The 22723-nt window shown below is 36.6% G+C and overlaps 1 protein-coding gene across 1 annotated transcript in view; it reads left to right on the top strand.

Moving 5' to 3' along the window:
• The window catches only part of PPP1CB (protein phosphatase 1 catalytic subunit beta), a gene marked incomplete at its 5' end in the record, with an annotated part of 30239 nt that extends 8198 nt beyond the window's left edge, over window positions 1-22041 (top strand). Inside the window, 7 exon segments of the mRNA XM_009283729.2 lie at window positions 4371-4502; window positions 8098-8328; window positions 8667-8771; window positions 13886-13957; window positions 17548-17699; window positions 19531-19665; window positions 20289-22041. Coding sequence (XP_009282004.2) covers window positions 4371-4502; window positions 8098-8328; window positions 8667-8771; window positions 13886-13957; window positions 17548-17699; window positions 19531-19665; window positions 20289-20393 — 932 coding nt within the window.
• Between the last annotated feature and the right edge of the window lie 682 nt (window positions 22042-22723).

Raw genomic sequence — 22723 nt, 5'->3', positions numbered from 1 at the left:
CTGCTACTTAGCAATAATGCTGGCCCAATTTTTTGAGACACAGAAGTCTGTCTGGGTTTTAATATTATGCTAAAACCATGAGTGTTTTGTCCAGTAAACAGGACGTGTGTGGTATTGCGGAACATGGTATAAATGCTTAGGACAGATGTGCATACCACAGCTGATTTAGTAATTGAAGACACTTCTATTCGTGATGCCACAAAATGAGCAGCTTAGTTACTTAGAGTGAGAGGCACACCAGAAACAGTGTGACAAAATAGGTTAAATGTGTTCTCTCCAGTTAATGAAAGAGTACGGCAAAAAGTGATGCTCATAGAACTTCTAACAGCCAGTTCTTGACCCGCTTTCCTCAGTGTTATTTATTTTCTTCCTCTCCAGTATTGCCTTACATAATCTGCTACTCTCTGGCATGAATTTGGAGGCATTAAAAAAAAATAATTACTATTTTTGAAGTTTTTCTTTTCTGCCAGTGTGCAACTCATGTCTCTGATTACTAATTGCTGTTAGTAGACTTGCTAAGGTTGCTTATCACAGGTTATGTAGATGCAGAGACTATTTTAGTATTGATTAGGGCAGCTTTTGGATTACTATAGGATCTATTGTGTTAAAATAATATCCTGACAGTACGATGCATATAGTTGCTTTTAATTCTCTTTATTCCCTGCTATATCACTCTGCTTTAAGCTCCTTGCAGCAAAGGCTTGTTCTGGTGGGATTGTGTATTGCAACAGGAATTGCTGTCCCTACCGGAGACTTTTATGTAAATCAAAGCTTGTTTACAGCATCTGCATCTTAGATTAAAGAGAACTAATTTACGTCTAATGTTGAGATGCTGTTTCTGCTCTGAGAAAATGACGACCATTAAAAATGATGGTTTTCCCAATGCTGTTAAAGGCTTTTTGTGAACTACAAATTTTACAATGCATGCAGCTATGACTTGCTTGTTTTAAGAATGGTTAGCTATGGTAATTTGTAAATTAGTCTGAAAAACATCACTTACACTCTTGATCTCATTCTCATAACCTCCTCTTAAATCTGTACTTGGGGATTTGGCTTTTAAAAACTAAATGTGGTGAGAGATGCTCTTGTTTACAATCCGTACAGTGCTCAGCTGAGTCAAGGAAACTTGAACAAAATTCTAGTTGTAGTGTAAGCTGGTGAAAGATGTGCTTAGTCTTGCTTGTGTACTTGTACCACAGCTGTGGCACAGCTGTTTTGGATGACTGCTTGGCAAACCTTTCAGTGCCTTTGTGATTCCAGTTAAAGGGCTGAGGCTTCCAGGGTCACAGTAGCTTCTAGTTTTTCAATATGTAGTACCCTTATTGATGATCAGGGGACTGTGGGAGAAAACTTATTTTCTCTTAACTATATTATTGATGATTATTCCTCATGAAACCCCAGTCTTTGTACTTCTTCAAATGTGACTGAGCTTATATGTTTGCTATGTGGAGCTGCTGACTGACTGGATTGGGGGGGGGGGCGGTGCGGTGCCTTCGCAAAGGTGCAGTGGCCCAGATTTGTACCCTTCCCAAGGGCTGGAAGTAACTGCAGTCATTAGGTGTGTGTTGTCTCCTTCTCTGAGAGTGACGTACTTGCCATAGCTGTAGAAACTTCTCTTATCTGGAGAATCTGAAGTGTGGTAATAAGTTACTGCCCTGTTTGTTGCTTTGTCTGTTAAGGGCTTGCAACATTTAAGGCTCTACTGTAAAAAGTAAAGAACTAACATCAAGACACTGGATGCACTGACTATGGCAGTTAGTTAATTTTGAAGTCAGGAGCTGCATGTTCACTGTGTCTTCTAGTGCAAAAATCCAGCAGTGCTTAAAGCCTCAATCCTATAAAGCAATTGTTCCAAGTTTAAACCTCCATGTGAGTTTCAAAGGAAGCTAAAGGCTGGTGTTCTAAGAAATATTGATTGGATCAAAGTTATTTTAAGTATTATGAGTGCCCTCCTTGAACTGCTGTCTCAATTTTGGACTCTGTGCTTGGTCTGGTGCTACTTATGGTAACATTAATGTTGTGTATGGTGGGCTTTCCTGGGTTTGAGTTCCAAAACTAGAGTGGATGTAAAAAGTGTGCAGTTCAGTCATTCTTGGTTTTAATCTACATGAAATGGCTTAATTCTGGTGTTGCAAAACATTATGAAAGTAGTTAAATACAGAGGAGATTTTAATTGCTTATCAAAACAGGTTAAAAGAATGCACAGTTTGTAGAGGGAAAAATGGGACTGAAAAGCTAGTTGTGCTGCATGCTTCTTTGGTGTGACCTTGATATTATAAGCCATGGGTTTAAAACATAACAATTGCTGCAATAAAATGATAACCACTGTGTTATTAAGACTCTGCTTTTTCAGGTGGGAGCTTTCTTATGTATAATGACAGTTTATTGTGCCTATCAAAATGAGTTTCTGGTCTATGAAAGGGATCGTTAATAAGGTACCGGAATGCAAGCGTTTGAAAAGGTGGAGATTGTTGGAGCATTTTGGTACCTTGCAAATTGGATAGTCAAGTCCTGTGCAAGCTGTCAAGCCTGAGACTTTTTTTTGCATGAAGAATAACAACAAAAAAGTATTGCTAAAAAGCTGTTTGCTTTCTCAAGTATAGTTGAAATCTTAGTTAGCAAAAGGAATGTGACTTACCGTGTGGTAAATATCACCTGGTACTGATTCAGAGTTTCGCTGAAAGAAGTCCTGTATGCCACAGCCTTGTTCTTGTGGGATTCTAATGAGCAAAGTGTTTCCAGTGTATCCTTACTGCAGATCAACTAGCCCTCCTGCTATTTTGGCACTCAAAGTGGCTGTCCCAGGATCTAGTTTCACATCTTCTCTTCCCTGCTTGAGAAAACCATTCTTCCTTTCTGCCTTTTCACATGTTACTGTGGCTGCTTCCTAAACTCAGTTTAACAAGCGTGCGTGGTGTTTATTAAAAACAAAAAATAGAAATTCATAGCACAGTGTTGGAATGGTTAGATGTGCAGTTACACTCGGAGAAGTATGCGGTGATAACCAGAGCAGAGCTTTTTGAGCTTAACACTTTGGACTGTGGTATTAGGTGGCCTAGGACAAACTGTTGCCCCGTATCCTTTTTTCCCCATTGCACAATGTAGATAATGATACTGATCTCTGTAAAGTATGTTTTCTAGGACCTAAGTGGAAGTAAAAGGAAAAGGGAGGTTATGTTAATTAAAAAAAAAAAGTTGCAAGCTTAATCTTCTGTTTTGGAGAGGGGAAGCAGGCAAGCCAGGAACTTATTTTATGTGTGAAGAACTAGTTTTTGCTATTCTGTTCGCAAATCTATCTTACTAGACTTCCTGAAGTTGCAGCTAAAATTTTTATGAAGTAATGTCTTACTATGTTTGACTTTGAAAGCATTTGGATTTGAACTGCTAAAGTTTCGTACCACCTTCTCTTGTAGGTACTACTGTTGTTTTAATGCTGAATGTTGCTTCCATCTAAAGCAGATGGCAGAACAGGATTTTCGCCTGTTGTAGACACTGATACATCCTGGCTTATTAGTTTGAACTCTGAAGTTTGGGTTATGCTGAGATGCAAGACTGAACTGGATCAGCCAAAGTGCAGACGCATTTGTTCTATCTTACTGCCTCATTAAAGCCTCTGACAGAGGAATCATATAGATATTTGTGGAAAGAAGCAGCTGCAGATAAACTTGCCAGAGGATGTTGGTTGGAGTGCAATGACATGTGAATGCTTTTGAAAACTTAGTGCTAAATATAGGTCTGAGTACCTGACTTATTGGTTTAGGAATTCAATTTCATTCTAATTAGAATGTCATTGTTTGGATGTAAAGGTTCCAATAACTCAAGAGCCATTATATATGAATGAAGATTTCATTGAACTTTCATAGCTTTTAGGGTGGTGTTCCTAATATGGCCATTTCAGCTGCCAAAAGCATAAACATGCCTGTGGTTTTTTCTTTGTATTTAGCTAGCCCTGTTGAACTCAACAGTCCTAAAGAAGTTTATTTTGTGCTAATGTGGAAGTGTTTTCAGGATTTCCATTCTCAGGATTTTTTTGCCTATTATGAATATTCTAGCATAATAGGATTGCTAATTTAAACACTTTTTGAAGTTGCTATTTATCCAAATGTGGATGAAAGCAAGGCTTAAATTGTTCTGTTCGGAGAACCTGATTTGACAAGAATGCATACAGACCTTTAAGCACAGCTTACCACAGTATCAGAGATAAATTTTAAATTTGTTGGAATACGTAATTCCAATGCATTTGGTAGATATGTTGGAGTGTGCTGCTGGCTTTTTGTCAAACACAGATTTCAAATACAGCTCATCTGCCCTTACCTATTGCTGTGTATCTGTGTGATAGTTACCTTCAATTGTTAAACATCTCATTTCAGTACGAGGATGTCGTCCTGGGAAGATTGTTCAGATGACTGAAGCAGAAGTTCGGGGCTTGTGCATAAAATCACGGGAAATATTTCTTAGCCAGCCTATTCTCCTGGAACTAGAGGCACCTCTGAAAATTTGTGGTATGTAAACTTCTTATGTATGTGTTTTATGTAGGTGTTTTAATCTAGTTGTATGCTAGGTGGGTTGGAAGGATACTGAGACAGGCAGGTGACTGTGGCTTGGGTGATACGGATTGGAGTGAGGACTTCACATTCTTAAATGTAATTTTCAGCTTAGATTGGATTAAGTCAAGAAAAGGCAGCTAACTGTTGGTAGATTGCTGATGCTCCCGGTACTCTTTAGGAGCAGGTTCCGTTGGCAGTAAGAGCTGCTTGTGGGCTCATCTAGTGCAAATTTTGCAACCTGTCCCTTGTACCTCCCTAGGGACTGCTTGCACAGAGCTGCTCCTCTTTCCATTGCATTTAAAAAAGCAGTTAGCTGCTTTAAAAGCAAATGTTTAATGTTGTAGGTTTTTCTCTTCAAAGCATAAGCCAAACAAAGATCTTTACATGTTGTGAAATGGAACACTTCAAAAATAGTGTTGAAGAAAACATTGTTAGTCTTTCAATTGAAAAAATAAAACTGCATGCAGACTGTTAAATTAGGCTTACTTACCACGTAATAAATTCCTTGAGCTTTATAGCAAGTTTTAACAAACATGGTTATTGCTGTCAAATGTGGATAAAACTGTGTGTTCTTTACCTCTCTAAGCCTTTATAAGATACTAGACTTCTTCAAAAGTACGCTGTTGTTAATAGGTGTGCAAGCTTGTTAAAAACTGTTACAAAAATATCATAAATACTGGCTTGTAATAATCTTTCAGGTTATTAACAGCAGAAGCAGTCTTAGAAAGCATAAAATTTCTTGAATTGGGCTTCTTAAAGTGTCATAGTATTAAAATTGAAGCAGTCTTTGAATTTGTTGTTACTAACACGCTCAAAGATAGATTAGCTTCTTCCTGGCAGACCTAATGTAGCCACATCTCTTACATTAAGAGAGGATGTTACCAATTAAAAAAAAAAGACACTAATGGCAAAGTCATTTTTAAATGACTAATTGCTTGGTAGGGTGGGGAGGAAAAACTGGACCAGCTTGCCTAATGACATAAAGTTGAAGGTAAAATCCAGCTTTACCATGTTGTGTTTATGTTACACTGAAAGGACTACAGTAGTCTCATTGTATTCCTAGATAAAGAAAAAATGAAAACTCAGATGAAATATTCAGATTGTACATAAGTCAAGGTCTGCAAAGTATAATTAACCTCCTTCAAAGTTAGTTTCTCATTTGCTTAAATCGAGACATTTGAAAGGACTGTTAGGTGTACAATAATAGGGTAGCAAATGCACGGTTAAATAAGGCATTTGTTATTTTTAAATTGGATCCCAAACATGGTGATAGCACCAGGAAGTGTCAGGTGCATCTAAGTTTAATATTAGAGCAATTGTCAAAGTTGCATTTAGATAAAAGTGAAAGAAAGATGATTGCTTTCACCAAAAGTGAAATATGCAGCTGTACTGCTTTGAACTATTTTAGTGTGTTCAGGCAATGCCTGAGGAACCATTGTAGGATTGTCTTTTCTAATCCAAGTCAGTTCAAAATAAGCTTTTACATCTTGAATGGCTGTGTTTTAATGTAAGATGAAAGATACTCTTATGTAAACATCCATTTTTAAAATAGGTGCGGGTTTTACTGTAAGGCTTTGTATCTGGTAGACATCAATTCAACTTGTGCCCATATGAAGCTGTATTTTTCAAATGCCAAGTGCCTTGAATGTATATGGAATGTAAAGGCTTTGGTCCCTTTACAAAATTGTTTCTGTAAAATGTTCCTTTACCTTTAAGTGCTTTGGTCCCTCTGTCTCATGTGTGTAACTGAAAGTAGACAACGAACACAATTATAGTATTCTTTCTGTAGTATGTTTACTTGGTCGTTGATTCTGGTGGTGGTGAAGTCTGGAGAGTGTATTGATAGTGTAGTTCTGGAGTACTAAACTCAGCATAGCAATGACTTGTTGAGGAGTCCTCTTATGTTTTCTTCTGGTTGTGACCTGGAGATTTCTAAATATCAAGTAGAATAGGAATCGTTCTTGTTGCAACATATGTGAAAATTATTTTAGCCAGTGAAACTTCAGATTGTGTCTGGAATTGGGTAGTGGATAATGTCCCCGTTATTAGAAGAAAATTGGGAAGTGATTCCTCTCCCTGAGTGAGAAACAGTTACGGAAGAATGCTGCCTAAAAGAGGAAGTATTGCATTTCTCATGAAGAGTAAAGAGGAATATAGCTATGTATTCTTCTTACCACTGTATGCTTTAAGAATTGAACTGGAGAGCATACAGGTTGGGGAACCTTTTTTCTTTTTTAAGATTATGGAAAAAGTTGTGGAGATGTCTGTGTTGGGTTTTTTCTTTAAGGCCATAGTAGCTAGTGCTCTACTGGAGAACAGCTGTGCTTAAAGTCGAGATTTTGCCACTGAACAAGCAGCAAAAGTGAAAATGCATTTATGGAATACTTAGTGTAAGGGACCAGGAGATGCTAAATTTAAACAGCATACAGCTTGTACTGAAGGTTTCTTGCATAGCTTTTTTGCATTCATTCACGTTGGTAATGAATTCTACAGTCAGCTGGAATACATCGCATGTTTTCTACAAGTTACTGTAGAGCAGCTCTGGTATCTTCTTTGACCTTATGGGCAGCTCACAAATAGTTAGCTTTGGCTAGGCTTGATATGATATGCTGTGGTGTTGTAATTGCCACACAGAGCTGTTTCATGGAAAGCCTGCTTAATTTTAAAGCTGGCAGTGTGATGAGTAACATGACAGTTATTTTTCCTAAGACATACCTGCAGGGTTGACTATCTTGTAAGGGATATCAATCTTTTGAGTCTCTACTGTTTTCCTATGAGTAATTGCATCAAAGGAGGAGTTACCCTAAATGCTGGGGGATGGGAATCTTAGTTGAGCAGTGTTATGGGAGGATAAGCAGTTGACCTTTGAAGTAAGTGCTCTCTGCCACAATGTTCAGTTTCTCTCCAGTCTGTCTAGATTCTTTACTGACCTGTTTTTGCAGTAAATAATGTGACTTAACTTTTTCTTAATACATTGGCTTTCTTGCCATGTAACTGTTCAATTAGAGGTTGTCTTTCTGACCTTGTTTTAATTTGAACGAATTGGAGCTTGGTTAGAAAGCTTAAGCTTAATTGTGAAGACTTCTGTAGCTTTTGGTTTTCAGATTGGTTTGATAACTGACATAACAGTTCTGCAACTACTGTGGGTTATTTACATTTAGTGAGTACTTCAGTTTGTAATATTAACATGGTTCTCACCTTTTTGATACCTATTGCCAGTCTGATTTTAAAGGAAATGTTAATGCTTTTTTAAAGATCAATTAGTAAAAAGTGATTAGCTGACTTAAGCTCTTGATTTGTGTACTCTTTATGTTGTTGCACTAATCCTCGGTAAACATTTTCTTATTCAGGTGATATTCATGGTCAATATACAGACTTGCTTCGATTATTTGAATATGGAGGATTCCCACCGGAAGCTAATTATCTTTTCCTTGGAGATTATGTAGACAGAGGCAAACAGTCTCTGGAAACAATTTGCCTATTACTGGCATATAAAATCAAGTATCCAGATGTTGTTGCACTAATCCTCGGTAAACATTTTCTTATTCAGGTGATATTCATGGTCAATATACAGACTTGCTTCGATTATTTGAATATGGAGGATTCCCACCGGAAGCTAATTATCTTTTCCTTGGAGATTATGTAGACAGAGGCAAACAGTCTCTGGAAACAATTTGCCTATTACTGGCATATAAAATCAAGTATCCAGAAAATTTCTTTCTCTGAAGAGGAAATCATGAGTGTGCTAGCATCAATCGGATCTATGGATTCTATGATGAATGTAAGCAAAACCTATTTCTTTTGAAAGACTGTTATAGACTAATACTGTGTTTTGGAGACACTTCTAGTAGGGACTCTTGTACTGCAAGGATTTCAATATTCTGTGAACCTGCTTTGAAATTTTCTAAAAGTACATTTCAACCAATTCTAGAGAATTATTATTTGTTCTTCTGCTGTCCTTGAAATGCTGTTGCAGGAGACTGAAACCTAAGTTCATTAACAAAAATAAAGCCCTGTGAAGACAGTTCGCTAACATTTTTGATCAGGTTGTGATATGTATTGCAGGTTGACTTTAAGAAAACAGCCTTCTCTTCCTAATGTCTCACGCTCTTCTTGTAGGCAAGCGGAGATTTAACATTAAGCTGTGGAAGACCTTCACAGACTGTTTTAACTGTCTGCCTATTGCAGCCATTGTGGATGAGAAGATCTTCTGTTGTCATGGAGGTAAGCGGATGACTGCTTTTATAGGCTGTGTCTAAACTGATCTTTGTGTTAATGCTATACCAAATGGAGTGTGGATGTGCATACCTGATATTTAGCTGGAGACATTTAACCTTATATTGTCTGTAAAGGTTGCTGTTACGCCTTGTGCTTTTCTGTGTGCCTGGCAGCAGACAGATGACTTTCTTACCTGATACACATGGCCCTCTGTGCCTGAGGGGCAAGCGCGTCTGTAAGTATTGCCATCAGTACGTCCCTCTCTGAAGGATAGTGAATGCTAGAGTTCTTGCCTAATTTGCCACATGACTTGTTGCTGTTACCATCTATCAGTGCAGCCTTAGCTAACATTGGCATACCTAGCAGTGAAGTGAAAGAAAAACTTTCACAAGTAACCCCAGCTCTGTAGTCTTGGCCTCTTTAGCTGGTTTCATAAAATGTTGGTGGAAGGGGCCTCTGAGGTCACATAGTCAAGCCTGCTGCTTGAAGCAAGACGTTTGTTAACAATAGAGCAGGTCAGCCATGGCTTGCCCTGACTCATAAAACCTTTGCTATTGGAAAATCTACGTTCTGTGGGCACCTGTCCCAGTGCTGCCTTGTTCTTGTAGAGAAAAAAGCGTTTGGTGTTGATCTGACTGAGGCTTGTGACTTCTCTGAATATTGGAACTTACTTGGGCACTCTTATTTGTAGAAGGGGACTCCCCATGTTTTAACAGGCAATGATGCTCACAGGTTTTCAGCACCTTGCAGAGTCAAACAATTGACAACAATTTCAAATTACTTGTAGTAGGAGCCATCCTGCCTTTTTGCAGCTGTCTTTGCAACTACCTCCATTAATAAGCTACTTGATGCCTTGCACTGAGTCATCCAGAGATGGTCTGGTAGGTGTCACACCTGCATTGTCAGTGAGATAATTAGAGATGAGTGGAAGTGAGAGCACTGCAGATCCTCTAGTTGGAACAGCTCCATTTGGAATTAGAAATAGTGTGCATCCAAAATTCCTGAGCAGACTCTTCCAGACTTTGTGAGGTTGTATTGATGGCTGCCATCCTGCCTTTATTAATTACAGGTATCTCTGCAAGAGCTCTGCCTGTATGGAATGTGCTGTAAAAATGATCCTGGCTCTTCTTGCATCTTGTATTGAAAGCTTCTGCCTTCAGTGCCTGCTAGTATAAACTACCAGAGTCTTATACATAATATGCTCTGAGGTATTGTCATGTCTCTGTAAATACAGAATTAATGCAATGATAGACGGTTGAGTCTGCCAGTCTCCAGGTAGCATTGACATGTTAGAGAAAGTACTTGTTTTCTCACAGCTCATCTTTTCATCTTGTTCTTAATCAGTGTGCTGTGGTGTCTCTCTTCTTTTTTAAGAACTGGTACCTATTTTATGAGCTAGATCTCATAATTTTAAGACTGTGAGATACAAAACCACTTCTGCACTGAGGTAGCCAATTATCAGTGGCTAAAACCATGTAATAAATTTGTTTCCAAAAAAGCTGGCGAAGGAATTACTCTTTTACTATCATTATACTTTTTTGAATCTTGTTTTATTTGGGAAACAGTAGAGAATGAATGGTGACAAAATACTGTGGTGTTTCAGGCAAACAATTAAGCTTAGGTGGGTGGTAGAAAGTAATCAAGGAAGCTTAGCAGGTAGAGTAGAATGCTATGTTCTATGGCAAAACTGATAAGTGCATATACACACAAAACTGAGACCTGAGTCACGAGCAAGAAGCCTAGAAAGCTATTTTTCAAGAAAAAAATTTAAAGCTTTATTATAAATGTACTGGGGGGATTAACCTCTTGTTTAATCAAGTAGGAAAACTTTTATTTTGTGCATAGTATGCTTTAAGGATCCTCTTACGAAAAGCAATATTTACTTTTCTATTGAATGCTAATTGTCCCTTAAACTTGTACAGGCTTCATCTGTAACTGAAATTACTATCACTCACAACTGATCTGTGGCTGTGAAATAAAGTGAAAAGATTACTATATGTGCCGTGTGCTCCTAATAAATGAAAGTGGACGTTCAGCACATAAATAAGTTTTGCCCTTTTTCCGCTCTTCTCCAATCCTATCCAAACTGCATTCCAGATCCCATGAAGTCATGGACTGTCAACGCCTTTTCATGATGTTACTACTATAATAAACACTGAGGCAGCAACAAAAACGATTCAACTCTGCTGGAGGTTGAAGCTAGCATGTAGATATAAGGTAGGTGCCTTTTTTACTATATTGCGCATTTTTGCATAGTTTATTTTAAAAATATTGTCCTCTGGGATATACAATAAAACTTTGCAAAACCGCATAACATAGTAAAACAAAAGGCACCTAACTTACCCCAGTAGGCTATCTACAATAGCTTAAAATCCTGAGTCAGCTTTTTTACCTAGACTTTTCTGGGCATCTGCTGGTTTGAGTTCTCTACCTCACAATATAAATCAAACCTCTCTTGCCATCCCTGTCTCCAAATGTTCATGCTGCTGAAAGGATCTTTCATTGTATCCTTCCCATCACCTCCCTCTCTCTTCCCTGTCTTTCCAGATTGCTTGTGCAAGTCATATTTTGGCCTTTTCTTAAGGCTGTCCTCTCAACTTACGTCTGACTTTGCTCTTTATCTCGCTTCATTAAAGCTTATTCCATAACCATTCTCGACTTCTCCCTTTTGCTCTGCTTTGTATTCTGTACAGTATTGTCCTCTTATCTATGACACCACTCTAATTCTAATCTTTAGAAACCTTATGTGATTACTTTCAAGTTTCTATAAATTAGGTCCATGTTGTAGTGTCATGTTGATGGAACACATTGGTCTTACCACATTGGATTTAAGCTCTGAGATGAGTCATGTTAGTTTAGTAGAATACTGGATTTATGTAATATTTTCAAGCTCTGGAATTCTGTTTTTCTTGTGACATTAATGACAATGAAAAGTATGTTGAAGATGAAGTCTACTTGATAAACTTGCATAGTATCCAAAGAGACCTGAGGAGCTTCCTGGATTACACTATAAAAATAAGTAACCATCACTCTTACTTTACCAATTCCACCTGATCAGGGAGTGGTTCAAGTCTATAGAGCCTGGATTTGATGAGTCTGCCAGGAGTAATGACAATTCATTGTCTGTTTTCCCTTAGGGAGGGGGTGCTCTTATGCTTCAAGAAGCTAGTATACTGAAAGATACTTTTCCTGTGCTTAGCTGTCATTATGTGATGAGACAACTTAATTCAGTTGTGTACTTTTCAGTTTTTTTTCAGTACACAGTAGTTTGCAGCAATCACTGTAGTGGCAGCAGCTTGACAGTGAGCTTTGGTAGCCTGTGTTTGCATTCTTATTTCCTTCATTTAATGCTGGTCACGTACAACTTTTGTTTGTAGATCTGAATTTGAGACATTAGCTATTTCTTTTTGTACAGGGGGAGTTAGGAAGATACTTGGGAAGAGAAGAGCTCTTGGGTGATTACAAAGAGGTCTACAAACATGCAGGCAGTTTTGTGGGGTTTTACTGTTTTACAGTGCTGTAAAATAGCACAAAAATTAACAGCTGCAGGGTTGAGACATGGTTTCTAATTATATATTTTCTTTTAAAGAACTTAATGTGTTGGGTGCAACCTGAAATGGTGAGAGCTGTAACCTCATAGAAGGTCACAAACTGATTGTGCTTATTTCACTGAGATTGTCCATTACTATCTCAGGGTGTGATGCTGAGTAGAATCAGAGTAGAATCTACATGCTTTTGTGGTAATGTAATCTGCATGCAAATGGATCAGTTCTGGGAAAGGGGAAGAGGTAGGCTGGTCAAAGTTTAAAAGCTGGTTATCTACTTGAATTTATATTAGTATCCCTGTATTGTTGTGTAAGTAGAATTGACTAAAACTGCTTTGATACGTTTTTTAATGTAAGATTTCTGCCATCCTTTGCAACCTCAAGGTAGTATCGTGAAGACAGCGTCAACAAGCTGGTGAGGAAAAGCCTTCTATCCTCAAGGCTTTTATCATAAGACTGCTTTAACAAAAATAATATCAAATCTTAATACTTGAAGAAAAGTTTCTCAAGTATTTTTATCAAATGCATTGGAGTCATTCTTCTATAACACATACGTTGCCACTGTGCAAAGTCTATCAGCTGAAATTATTTTATGTGGTGACTCCTTTCCGATGACAGGTTTTCTTCTATCATGTTCAAAGTTCTGGACTGAGTCAAATGGATATGGCTTGTTAATATGAAATATGTTTCATCACAAATTAGGTCTTCATGCTCTGTTTGCAACTTTCTTAATTAGGTAATCTTGGCGTAAGTCATTTAAGTCACTTTAGGACCCTTATTTAAGGACATGTTAAGATGATAGAGCATCCAGTAGGCTCTCTTTCATGCCTGTATGCCTCAAGTAGAAAAGCTCTGGAGTGTGTATTTAAACTGTTCAAAGGGTGGCTTTGGAATCCCATGCTTTGGCTGTAATTACATGTTAATATGGCAAAACTATACAAAAAGAGCTGTGTCTTTGTGATAAATTATTTTTTTTTGAGTAATCAAGGTACTATGGTTTTATAAATGACTAAGCAGCTGAGCTGTAGTAGATGACCACCTCTGTGCTCCTTATCTATTGCAGCTGCACAGTTTAGTATTTGTTTACAGCATCCAGTGCTGCTCAGCTGATATGTGGTAAAACACTTGAAATACAGTGATGTGACTTATGATTCCAGTCATACCTGCAGGCTGCTTTGGCTTGTGGTCTTTTAAAGCTGGATAGGGGATTTTCCTTTAGCTTTTATAAAGGTGGTTGTAGAGAAGGTCATCTGCATTCAGTTTAATTGTGTTAGATAATGGGAATGCTGTCCTTCACTGGTTCTCTCTAGTAAGCTGTTTAAGAGAACATGCTTAACTGTAGAGTTCTGTGCTGTGTCACTAAAAGGATGGTAGGAAAACAATTAAAACCCCTTGCTAATTTCACTTGTGTCATTTTCTGTCCCTCTGTTCAGGAACTTAATTGTCTTATAGCAAACTGTCTTTTGTTTATATTACAGTGGAAACAATGGATGCTGTATGAGTTTGAACCTCTAATTGTGTGTTCTCTGGAACCCTTTTTACAGGTAAAAGTCACTTGTTTTCTTGTACTTACAGGACTGTCTCCAGATCTCCAGTCAATGGAGCAGATCCGGAGAATTATGAGACCTACAGATGTTCCTGACACAGGTGAGTGAGGTGGAATTTACTGTAAATAGGTCTTAATGGTGAAACGGGTTTAATCAATTTCTCTACAGGCAATGCAGTGGCTTAACACAACCTCTGTTCACAGTACAGTATTCCTTGATGTCTGGGCAGGGTGTGTCTTTCCTCATGATGGTTAAATTATCTGGTATGTTAGAGGCTATTGCCCACATTGTTACTGCTTGTCATAACAGAGTAGGATACATTATCCGAGTTTGGATACATTATCCACAAGTTTGCCTTAAAACAAACTTAGAAATATCAAATGGAATTAAACAGCTAGTTCTTTTTCTTGCCTTGGTTAGGCACACCCAAACCTTTTAGTCCATCAAAGAACGTAACTGTTTAAAGCTTGCTGAGTATGTATTTGGGCTTCTCTCTATTTGGGGCCATGTCTCCTCCCTCTTTAAATTTGTAAAGTATAGCTCCCACTTCACTGCAATTGGGATTTCAATTGCTTGTATCAATGTGTTAGTCCTGAAGTTTTCTTCTACTAATACGTTAATACTTTGTATGTAGATGTTGGATGCAAATTGCCAGTGCTTTCTGTACAATATTCTTTTGAATCGTTTAATTAATCATCTTCCTCAGTGTGCCATTTATTCCAAATTTTGTTACTAGTGGATTGAAAAGACTGTCAAGCAGTACAATGGGATATTTTTTAAAGTGTTGATTTCAACAGTGGTCTGAAATTAACTTTCAGAGGAGATATCACATCTAAACCTTTTTTTGAAATACAAATTGCAATTACAGTTAAACCTGCTGCCAGCAGGTAAGGGGATAAGGGAGGCTGCGTTTTACTAGAGAGACACACATATTCATTGCTATTGCACTTTATTTCTGACAAAGGTGCGAAGCATCCAGCAGCTTTGAATAGAATTTGAATTAGAAGAAATCTACTTCCTGTAATGTTCCTCAGTGCTGATGCATAGGACTAATTCAGGGACTAATTTTAATACATCTACTGTCCCTTAAACAGCATTTCTGTGCAAGCTGGTATATACACACTTGACACTGAGAAACATTACTAGACTGGTAAATGAGTGTCTCTAGTATAAATTACTACATTGTTCTTCCTTTTGTGCTACTTATAATTCACTTGATGCATAACCAAATAAATGTCAGTACAAACGAGTCAATCTTTACATTTATCAGAGCTCTCAGAAAAAGTAGTTCTATTCAACAGGCTAATACTACTGCTTGAGCCACCCCCACTTCAGGAATGCCCTTGCAGAATGTAGTTCTGGTTTCCATAGACACTCCACTGAAATCATATGTATTCTTAGTACTTCCTAAAAATAAGTATAGAAATTTTAAAAAAAGGCTTTTGATCTACGGAGTGGTTTGCAGTCTTAATTTTGCTTTCAGAAGCAATAGCCAGATGTTTACCAGCAGAGGTAAAATGAAATGTCCCATCGGAGACGTGTGCATACAGTACAGTGACATAGAAGGTCTTGGCCTTTTGGACCTACTTGAGGCAACTGATACTACAGAATGGAAGTAAATCTTGTGGAAAAATGAAAAAATAAACTGAAGTGGTCTCACTTTGAAAGTTACAAGTCCTTAAAAGCTATCCCTTTGTGGAGGGATGTCACTTGGTGAATATTTGTGTCGATACAGAAATTCTTGGTAGATGTTTGTGTGGCTTGTGCTGAGAAGATTAGATAATTGTGATGGTTTCTTCTAGCCTGATGAAGATAAGCCTTTTCAACCTCGACTGCAATTTAAAGATCTCTTATTTTGGTGGCATTTTTATGGGGTTTGGAAGCTGTTCTTTCAAATCTGACTCTGTATTCCAACTTAAATCACTCGTCTTTGGTAACTGTTAAAGTATTTGCATTTTGTGAGGCCAAGGTATAAATGATACAACTTCGTCAGTGTTGCCAACCATTTGCTTATTAGGAAACTGTAACTCCCTCTTGTGTGTAATCTTGAATACCTCCTATCAGCTGTGTTATGGTATGCTCCTGGTCAACCTAAGCTATTGCAATGGTAGATGTTGCATGTTAAAATATGAACCTACTTGGGCAGCATAGTTTAATTTAGACAAACTTGTTGCAAGGTTCTGTTACACCACTGCTAAAGATTATAGGACAGACTTGCCTATTGCTGTGTATAACCCTAAAGATTATTTGATTTTGGGGGGAGAATAGAAGAGGAATTGCTTCCTAAGCAGCTGAGACAAGCAGCTTCTGTCAATTGTTGGAAATTCATTATAAGAAACCATTAGGGATTGCAGCACAACTATTCTGTTTTGAAAAACATGTTATTCAATATAGAACTGAATTTCAGTAAAGAAAGTTTTTTTCATATGCTGTCTGTATTCAGTATTTTATTTCTAGATAGATATTTTATCTAAAATGCAGTTGTACTTGCTCTGTTCTCTGTCTTCTAAAGCAAATAAAATCTTAGCCTCTGCTACAGAGGAACTGTGACTGGCAGCAAAGACCATTTGATAGCTATATGTAAATACAAAATTATCTAGTTGCACAATAGGTTTCAGACATTAGTTTTGCTTGATTACAACTTGAAGCATCTGTTATTTAAGAAATAGTCTTTGATATTTTGTTTAGCAAATAACCAGATGTAATTGTAAATCAAACTTCTGAGTGCCAGTTAAAGGAGCCTGCTGGCATCTCTTTCAGATTGCGGAACAATGCTTTTAAGTATTTAAATGTTTAAGGGTTAGTCATCACAGGTAAAGAAAGTACAATTTCATGGAAAACTATGAAATAGATTTTGAATGCTTTTTGTTTTGTTTGTGTTGTAGTTGAATTGGCCTGGTTCTTTCTCATGTGAAAACGCTTTGAAAGTTCTATGTATAAAGGCATTGCAGTTGATCTAGAGAATTTTTTTTAGTACCCAGTTTTAACTCCAGAGTTAGCTGACCTTTTGTTGGCAGCAGAAAAAAGATCTTGACCAGTGTTAAAATGCCAGAGGTTTATTGTTCTAATTTAGATTTCAGACTGGTTGGCACAAGGCTTTTTGAAAAGTCAGTAGTAGTCTAAGCAAACTGAAAGTGCTACCTGAAACAATGTGTCAGAATTTTGCCACGTTAAATTTTTATTTAGTCACCTAAGGTTCTTCACATATGGTAAGAAAGGTAAGAATCAAAGCTGATCCATGTTCAGAAGGTTGTAGTACAAACTTGTTTGCTGTATTTATGACTGGCCTTGCATAGGATTTTAAAATTTACTGCAGTTCTCAAACTAAGCTTTCTTGGTGAGCTGTGAAATTGATGGTTGCCTTTTAAAACACACCCACTGCAGTATTTTTAAACTCCTCAAATGCTCAATGTAAACATGCTGAATATTACAATTAAATATTATTTCAGAGAACTATTTGGCTCTGACTTGTTTCATCTCAAGGTACTATCTGTGGTGAGGGGGGAAAAAATCTCCAGACTTACGCAGCCCGTATCTTTTGTCTGAGTCACAGTTTAACTATTGCTGTATTTGTTGCTAAGGCTTATTTTCTTTACACTGTAATTACACTGGTAATTACAATAAAACTATTTTACATTATAGAATGATACATCCTAAGACTAGCATTTTCACTTGTATTATCTTTCAAAGGCTTGCTGTGTGACCTGCTGTGGTCTGACCCAGACAAAGATGTGCAAGGTTGGGGTGAAAATGATCGTGGGGTCTCTTTCACTTTTGGTGCTGATGTGGTCAGTAAATTTCTGAATCGTCACGATCTGGATTTGATCTGTCGAGCTCACCAGGTATGAATTATGCTGCTGTTGCTTCTTAAAACCTCTCCTTCTAGACTTTCTGCCTCTTTGGTGCTGTTTATCAGTAGGATGTATCTGAAACTTACTTGGCATTGTGTTACTTTTAGAAAAAAAAATCTTCCTAATAAAGGGACTATAAGGCTGTGTCCTTCTGTTGACTCCTATTGAACTGTCTAACGTCAGTGAAATAAAATACTAACACTAGATTTCCCCATTAATCTTTCTTTTGTATTGTCTGTTTACTGCTATGTTTATGAACATTAGAGGTAAAGTGTCCAGGTTTAAAGTGGCAAAGTGACTTGAATTCGAGATTTACACTGACGTTTCAGAGTTCTTCCATTTCAGTTGTAGTCAGTTCTCTGGTAGTTGTGGCTTAAACTATCTCTGCTTCACTTCACGGAAGTATTAAATGCATTTTGAATGTTTCTATAAACAAGTCTGTACATAAAAGCTTTCACTGTTGCCTTAATTTTGGTTCAGCTATCTAGAGTACTTTGGCATAGATTGTTTGACTTAGTGAAATGTGCAGAAAGCAAGGTTATTTTTGGTATTGTCTATCTTTAAGTACACTTTTTGCAGTTTTTATTAAGTTACTTTAAGCAAGTGCCCTAGTTACGTGGACATCAGGTTTCAATTTCCTGTAAAACATTTCAGTTTCATTATTTAGTCAATTTTAGAAGCTCGTTCCTGCTGTGAAACAAAAATAGGCTTTTTATTCTGTGTCACTGTTAGGCTTGGGTATACTATCAGAACACTTAAATATTTCTTCTTGCAATTTTACTGCTAAAACATTAGAGAAGATTAGTCAGTGTGTGGAATGGATATTAAGATTTCTTAACTGCCGATCAAGATTGCTACTATTTTCCTGTATTCATGTAGTCACTTCAGTTCTTTATAAAAGTAGTATGACATCTTTTAAAAGACCATGGTGATTGGATCAAAGCGAGCAGTTGGTGCACTAGTTTCACTACATTATAACGTCAGGCTTCTATTTTGGGGAAGAGGGAACATCCTTAGCTGATGCATCATGCTACTTGTACTATTTTAAAGGTGAATTACGCTCTTAGGGAAAATGTGGCAGAACCACTTTGCTTTTAGAGCATCAAAATTACAAAAAAAGCCTACACTTGAGGTTTGTACAATCAACACCAGTGTAAGTGAAACTTAGTGGTTACAGTTGCAATGAAGATGGTATCCAAGCCTTGTGTGCTCCATAAAATGCTGGGAGTCCTTAAACTGGCAGTGTATAATTGGACTTCAAGTAGGAAAATATTGAACATTCAAGCTGATGAATATTTAACATTGGAAGTGTCAGACAGGTTAAGCTACCTGATTTGGCATTCAGTGTCCAGACAAGACAAAATGACTGAACCCGTCCTGTCTGAAAGCCAAGACATAAAATACGTTTTTGATGAATTCTTGTCATCTCTTTAATATAAGTTCTGTTTGCCTCAAGGCTGGCTTTTTTCTTAAAAAAAAAAAAAAAAAAAAAAAAAAAAAAAAAAAAAAAAAAAAAAAAAAAAAAAAAAAAAAAAAAAAAAAAAAAAAAAAAAAAAAAAAAAAAAAAAAAAAAAAAAAAAAAAAAAAAAAAAAAAAAAAAAAAAAAAAAAAAAAAAAAAAAAAAAAAAAAAAAAAAAAAAAAAAAAAAAAAAAAAAAAAAAAAAAAAAAAAAAAAAAAAAAAAAAAAAAAAAAAAAAAAAAAAAAAAAAAAAAAAAAAAAAAAAAAAAAAAAAAAAAAAAAAAAAAAAAAAAAAAAAAAAAAAAAAAAAAAAAAAAAAAAAATATTTGATGTGAGCTGTATTGATTTCTCTGGTGTTGACAGGTGGTTGAAGATGGATATGAATTCTTTGCTAAACGGCAGTTGGTCACCCTATTCTCAGCTCCAAATTATTGTGGAGAGTTTGACAATGCAGGGGGTATGATGAGCGTGGATGAAACTCTGATGTGTTCCTTTCAGGTATGATATATTTGTACATTAAGTATTCCTTTAGGTGTTGGGCTGTATGGACTGAGTTAGTCTGCTTGTTGATGTGCTTATGGTTAGTCTAGAGTAATATACCTGAGCTACAGAAAGGATTGCACAGCAGGCTGGTGTCTGTGGACAATTACAACTGCAAACCAACTGTTCTCCAGAGAACTGTGTGGGATTTGCTATTTTCGAAACTCCTGCGTATTAAGTTATTCCCTCTATTCAGATGCTCATTTCAAAGTTTAATTGGCTGATTCTTTTTAGTCATACCTAGTGATCAGAGTACCTAATTATGCAGATTGATGGACTACTGGGACCCTTTTAGTGTGGTTACTCTGATCAGATTTTAATCCCTACTCTTTCTTGGACGTGTTTTCAGCCCCTTTTCTTTCTCCTTCCCACCCCAATGTAGTGGTAGAACTAGAAGGATTTAGAAGTAGTATTACTGTTGTACGTAGGATTAAGAAATTTATAGGATTGTGATGTGATTTCCCCCCACCCCACCGCACCCCCTCCTTGTTCCTGCTGAATGAGATTTCATGTTGGCTTAACAGTATTTGAAATGTTCTTAGCTGTCACTGACTCAAAAGAACTTCTTTATTTTCTCCAAGATATTGAAACCATCTGAAAAGAAAGCCAAGTACCAGTATGGTGGACTGAATTCTGGGCGTCCAGTTACTCCACCTCGCACAGCTAATCCACCGAAGAAGAGGTGAAGAAAGGAATAATGTAGAAACACCATCAGATCTGTCAAGGACAAAACTCCATATTACAGTATATAATAAGTGTGCACTGTAAAACCATCCAGCCATTTGACACCCTTTATGATGTCACACGTTTAACTTAAAGAGACGGGTAAAGGATCTTTATTAATTTTTTCTAGTAGAAAGATGTGCGACACTGTATTGTAACAAGTATAGCTCCAAGTTCTAATATCCAGCATAGAGTAAAAAAAGTATTAGGAAAAAACTATTGCAACTACATATTCACATTTACCACGGTTTTTAAAGTTGACCAACATCCCAGTTAAAACTTGATGTAATAGTTAAACCAGATGAGAGCATGATGTTCCATTTGTGTAATGTGGTCTTATTGTTGCTTGATTGCTTTTACTTTGGTTATTTTGTAGCTAGAATGATGCGAATATGGTATCTAGTCTTATTTCCTGGCTCTCTTTGGAATTGAAGTAAGGAAGGGGCTTTTTAGAACAGCCATTGGTCTCTTATCCTCCCCCTAGCCCCCTGTTGTTCATAATGCCGCTCAAATGTGTGCCCTATTATAATGCAAAGTTTATAGTACAGTAGTGATTAAAAGGCAAGCTAAGTCAAAATACCCAGACTGGACAGCTTGACAGCCAACATAAACTGAGACAGAAAAACCTGTCTTGACTTTTTACCTTAAACTGCCACACAATGAATTTGTGCACTACACTATTTTAAATTATTGACGTTACACTGTGCTATGGCACTTCATTTAACTTAGATAGGACAAAAATGGTATTGCCTATTAGTTGGTAACTTGATTATGTGGTACCTTGGCTTTAGTTTTATTAGCATGAAACATCTTTGGCATGCTTAGCTTCCAGGTAACTCCCTACCTGCATCAGACTTCATCTTGCATAGTTCCACAGAACATGAAGATCCTTATTTGCTAAGCCTTTGAAAGCTGACATTCTTTTTCATAAGAGGGAGTGTTTAAATGGATGTTCATCAACGGACAATAGGCTAGCTGACAAGCGGTGCGTTGAAACTGCTATATGAATGTCCAACATGATTATAAGGCTTATGTCACTAACGACTATATCCTTTGGATTTTCATGATCAAATTTCATATACTATTGTATAGACTTCTGCTTTGTAGTGTACTATAGTAGCAATAATTTCTGTACATGATCGAGAGTTACGCAGTATTTCTTTTCAGTTCTCTCCTTTCTTAAGAGTTAACATTGGCAAATGGCAAGATACAGAGAAGATACAAAATTTATAGTAGGATAAATGAAAGGCACAGATTTGTGATGCTTTAGGATGCAATACTTACTGGATATAACTACAAAAGCTTTTACTGAATATCGTCAAATTTGTAAGATTCTTTGGGGGAAGGCTTCAGATTTATACCATTCTAAATGTGCATCAGTAGATGTAAAACTCTTGACTTCAGTATTGTCTTGAAAATGTTAAATTGAGGATTCTGGTAACTTACATTTTATGAACTGGCACATTATATAATGCAAGAGATATATTGATTTCTGACACAGTGAGCAAGTTCTTTAAAATGGATTTAAGTCTCTTTTCTAATTCATTTTGTTTTAAATGCATATTTTAAATGTAGGTTTTTTCATTTAGTAAAAGTTGTCTAATTCATTTGAATGAAGTCTGACTGGTTATTTTAACATACCTTACTGTTACTCAAGAAGTGAGAAGTTTGGGCACAGATTTGTGATGCTTTAGGATGCAATACTTACTGGATATAACTACAAAAGCTTTTACTGAATATCGTCAAATTTGTAAGATTCTTTGGGGGAAGGCTTCAGATTTATACCATTCTAAATGTGCATCAGTAGATGTAAAACTCTTGACTTCAGTATTTTGTTGAAAATGTTAAATTGAGGATTCTGGTAACTTACATTTTATGAACTGGCACATTATATACAAGAGATATATTGATTTCTGACACAGTGAGCAAGTTCTTTAAAATGGATTTAAGTCTCTTTCTAATTCATTTTTGTTTTAAATGCATATTTTAAATGTAGGTTTTTTCATTTAGTAAAAGTTGTCTAATTCATTTGAATGAAGTCTGACTGGTTATTTTAACATACCTTACTGTTACTCAAAAAGTGTGGAGTTTGTTTTAAAAAAAAAAAACAAAATTTAAAGATTTTTTGTAGTTTTTTTTAAAAAAAAAAAACAAACTTACAGCATATATGTTATTGATTTATATTGGATTGGTCTGTGGTTTTGAACAATGGTTTAGCTTACCCCACCTTGAAACAAGCACCAGAGTTTCAATACATAGAAGAAATCTACTTCTACATTTTATTCTGATATTG

This window comes from Aptenodytes forsteri, unplaced genomic scaffold (genome assembly GCF_000699145.1).
Source record: "Aptenodytes forsteri isolate BGI_AS27 unplaced genomic scaffold, ASM69914v1 Scaffold309, whole genome shotgun sequence".
NCBI lineage: Eukaryota > Metazoa > Chordata > Aves > Sphenisciformes > Spheniscidae > Aptenodytes > Aptenodytes forsteri.
This window is presented reverse-complemented; position numbering and strand designations above follow the sequence as displayed.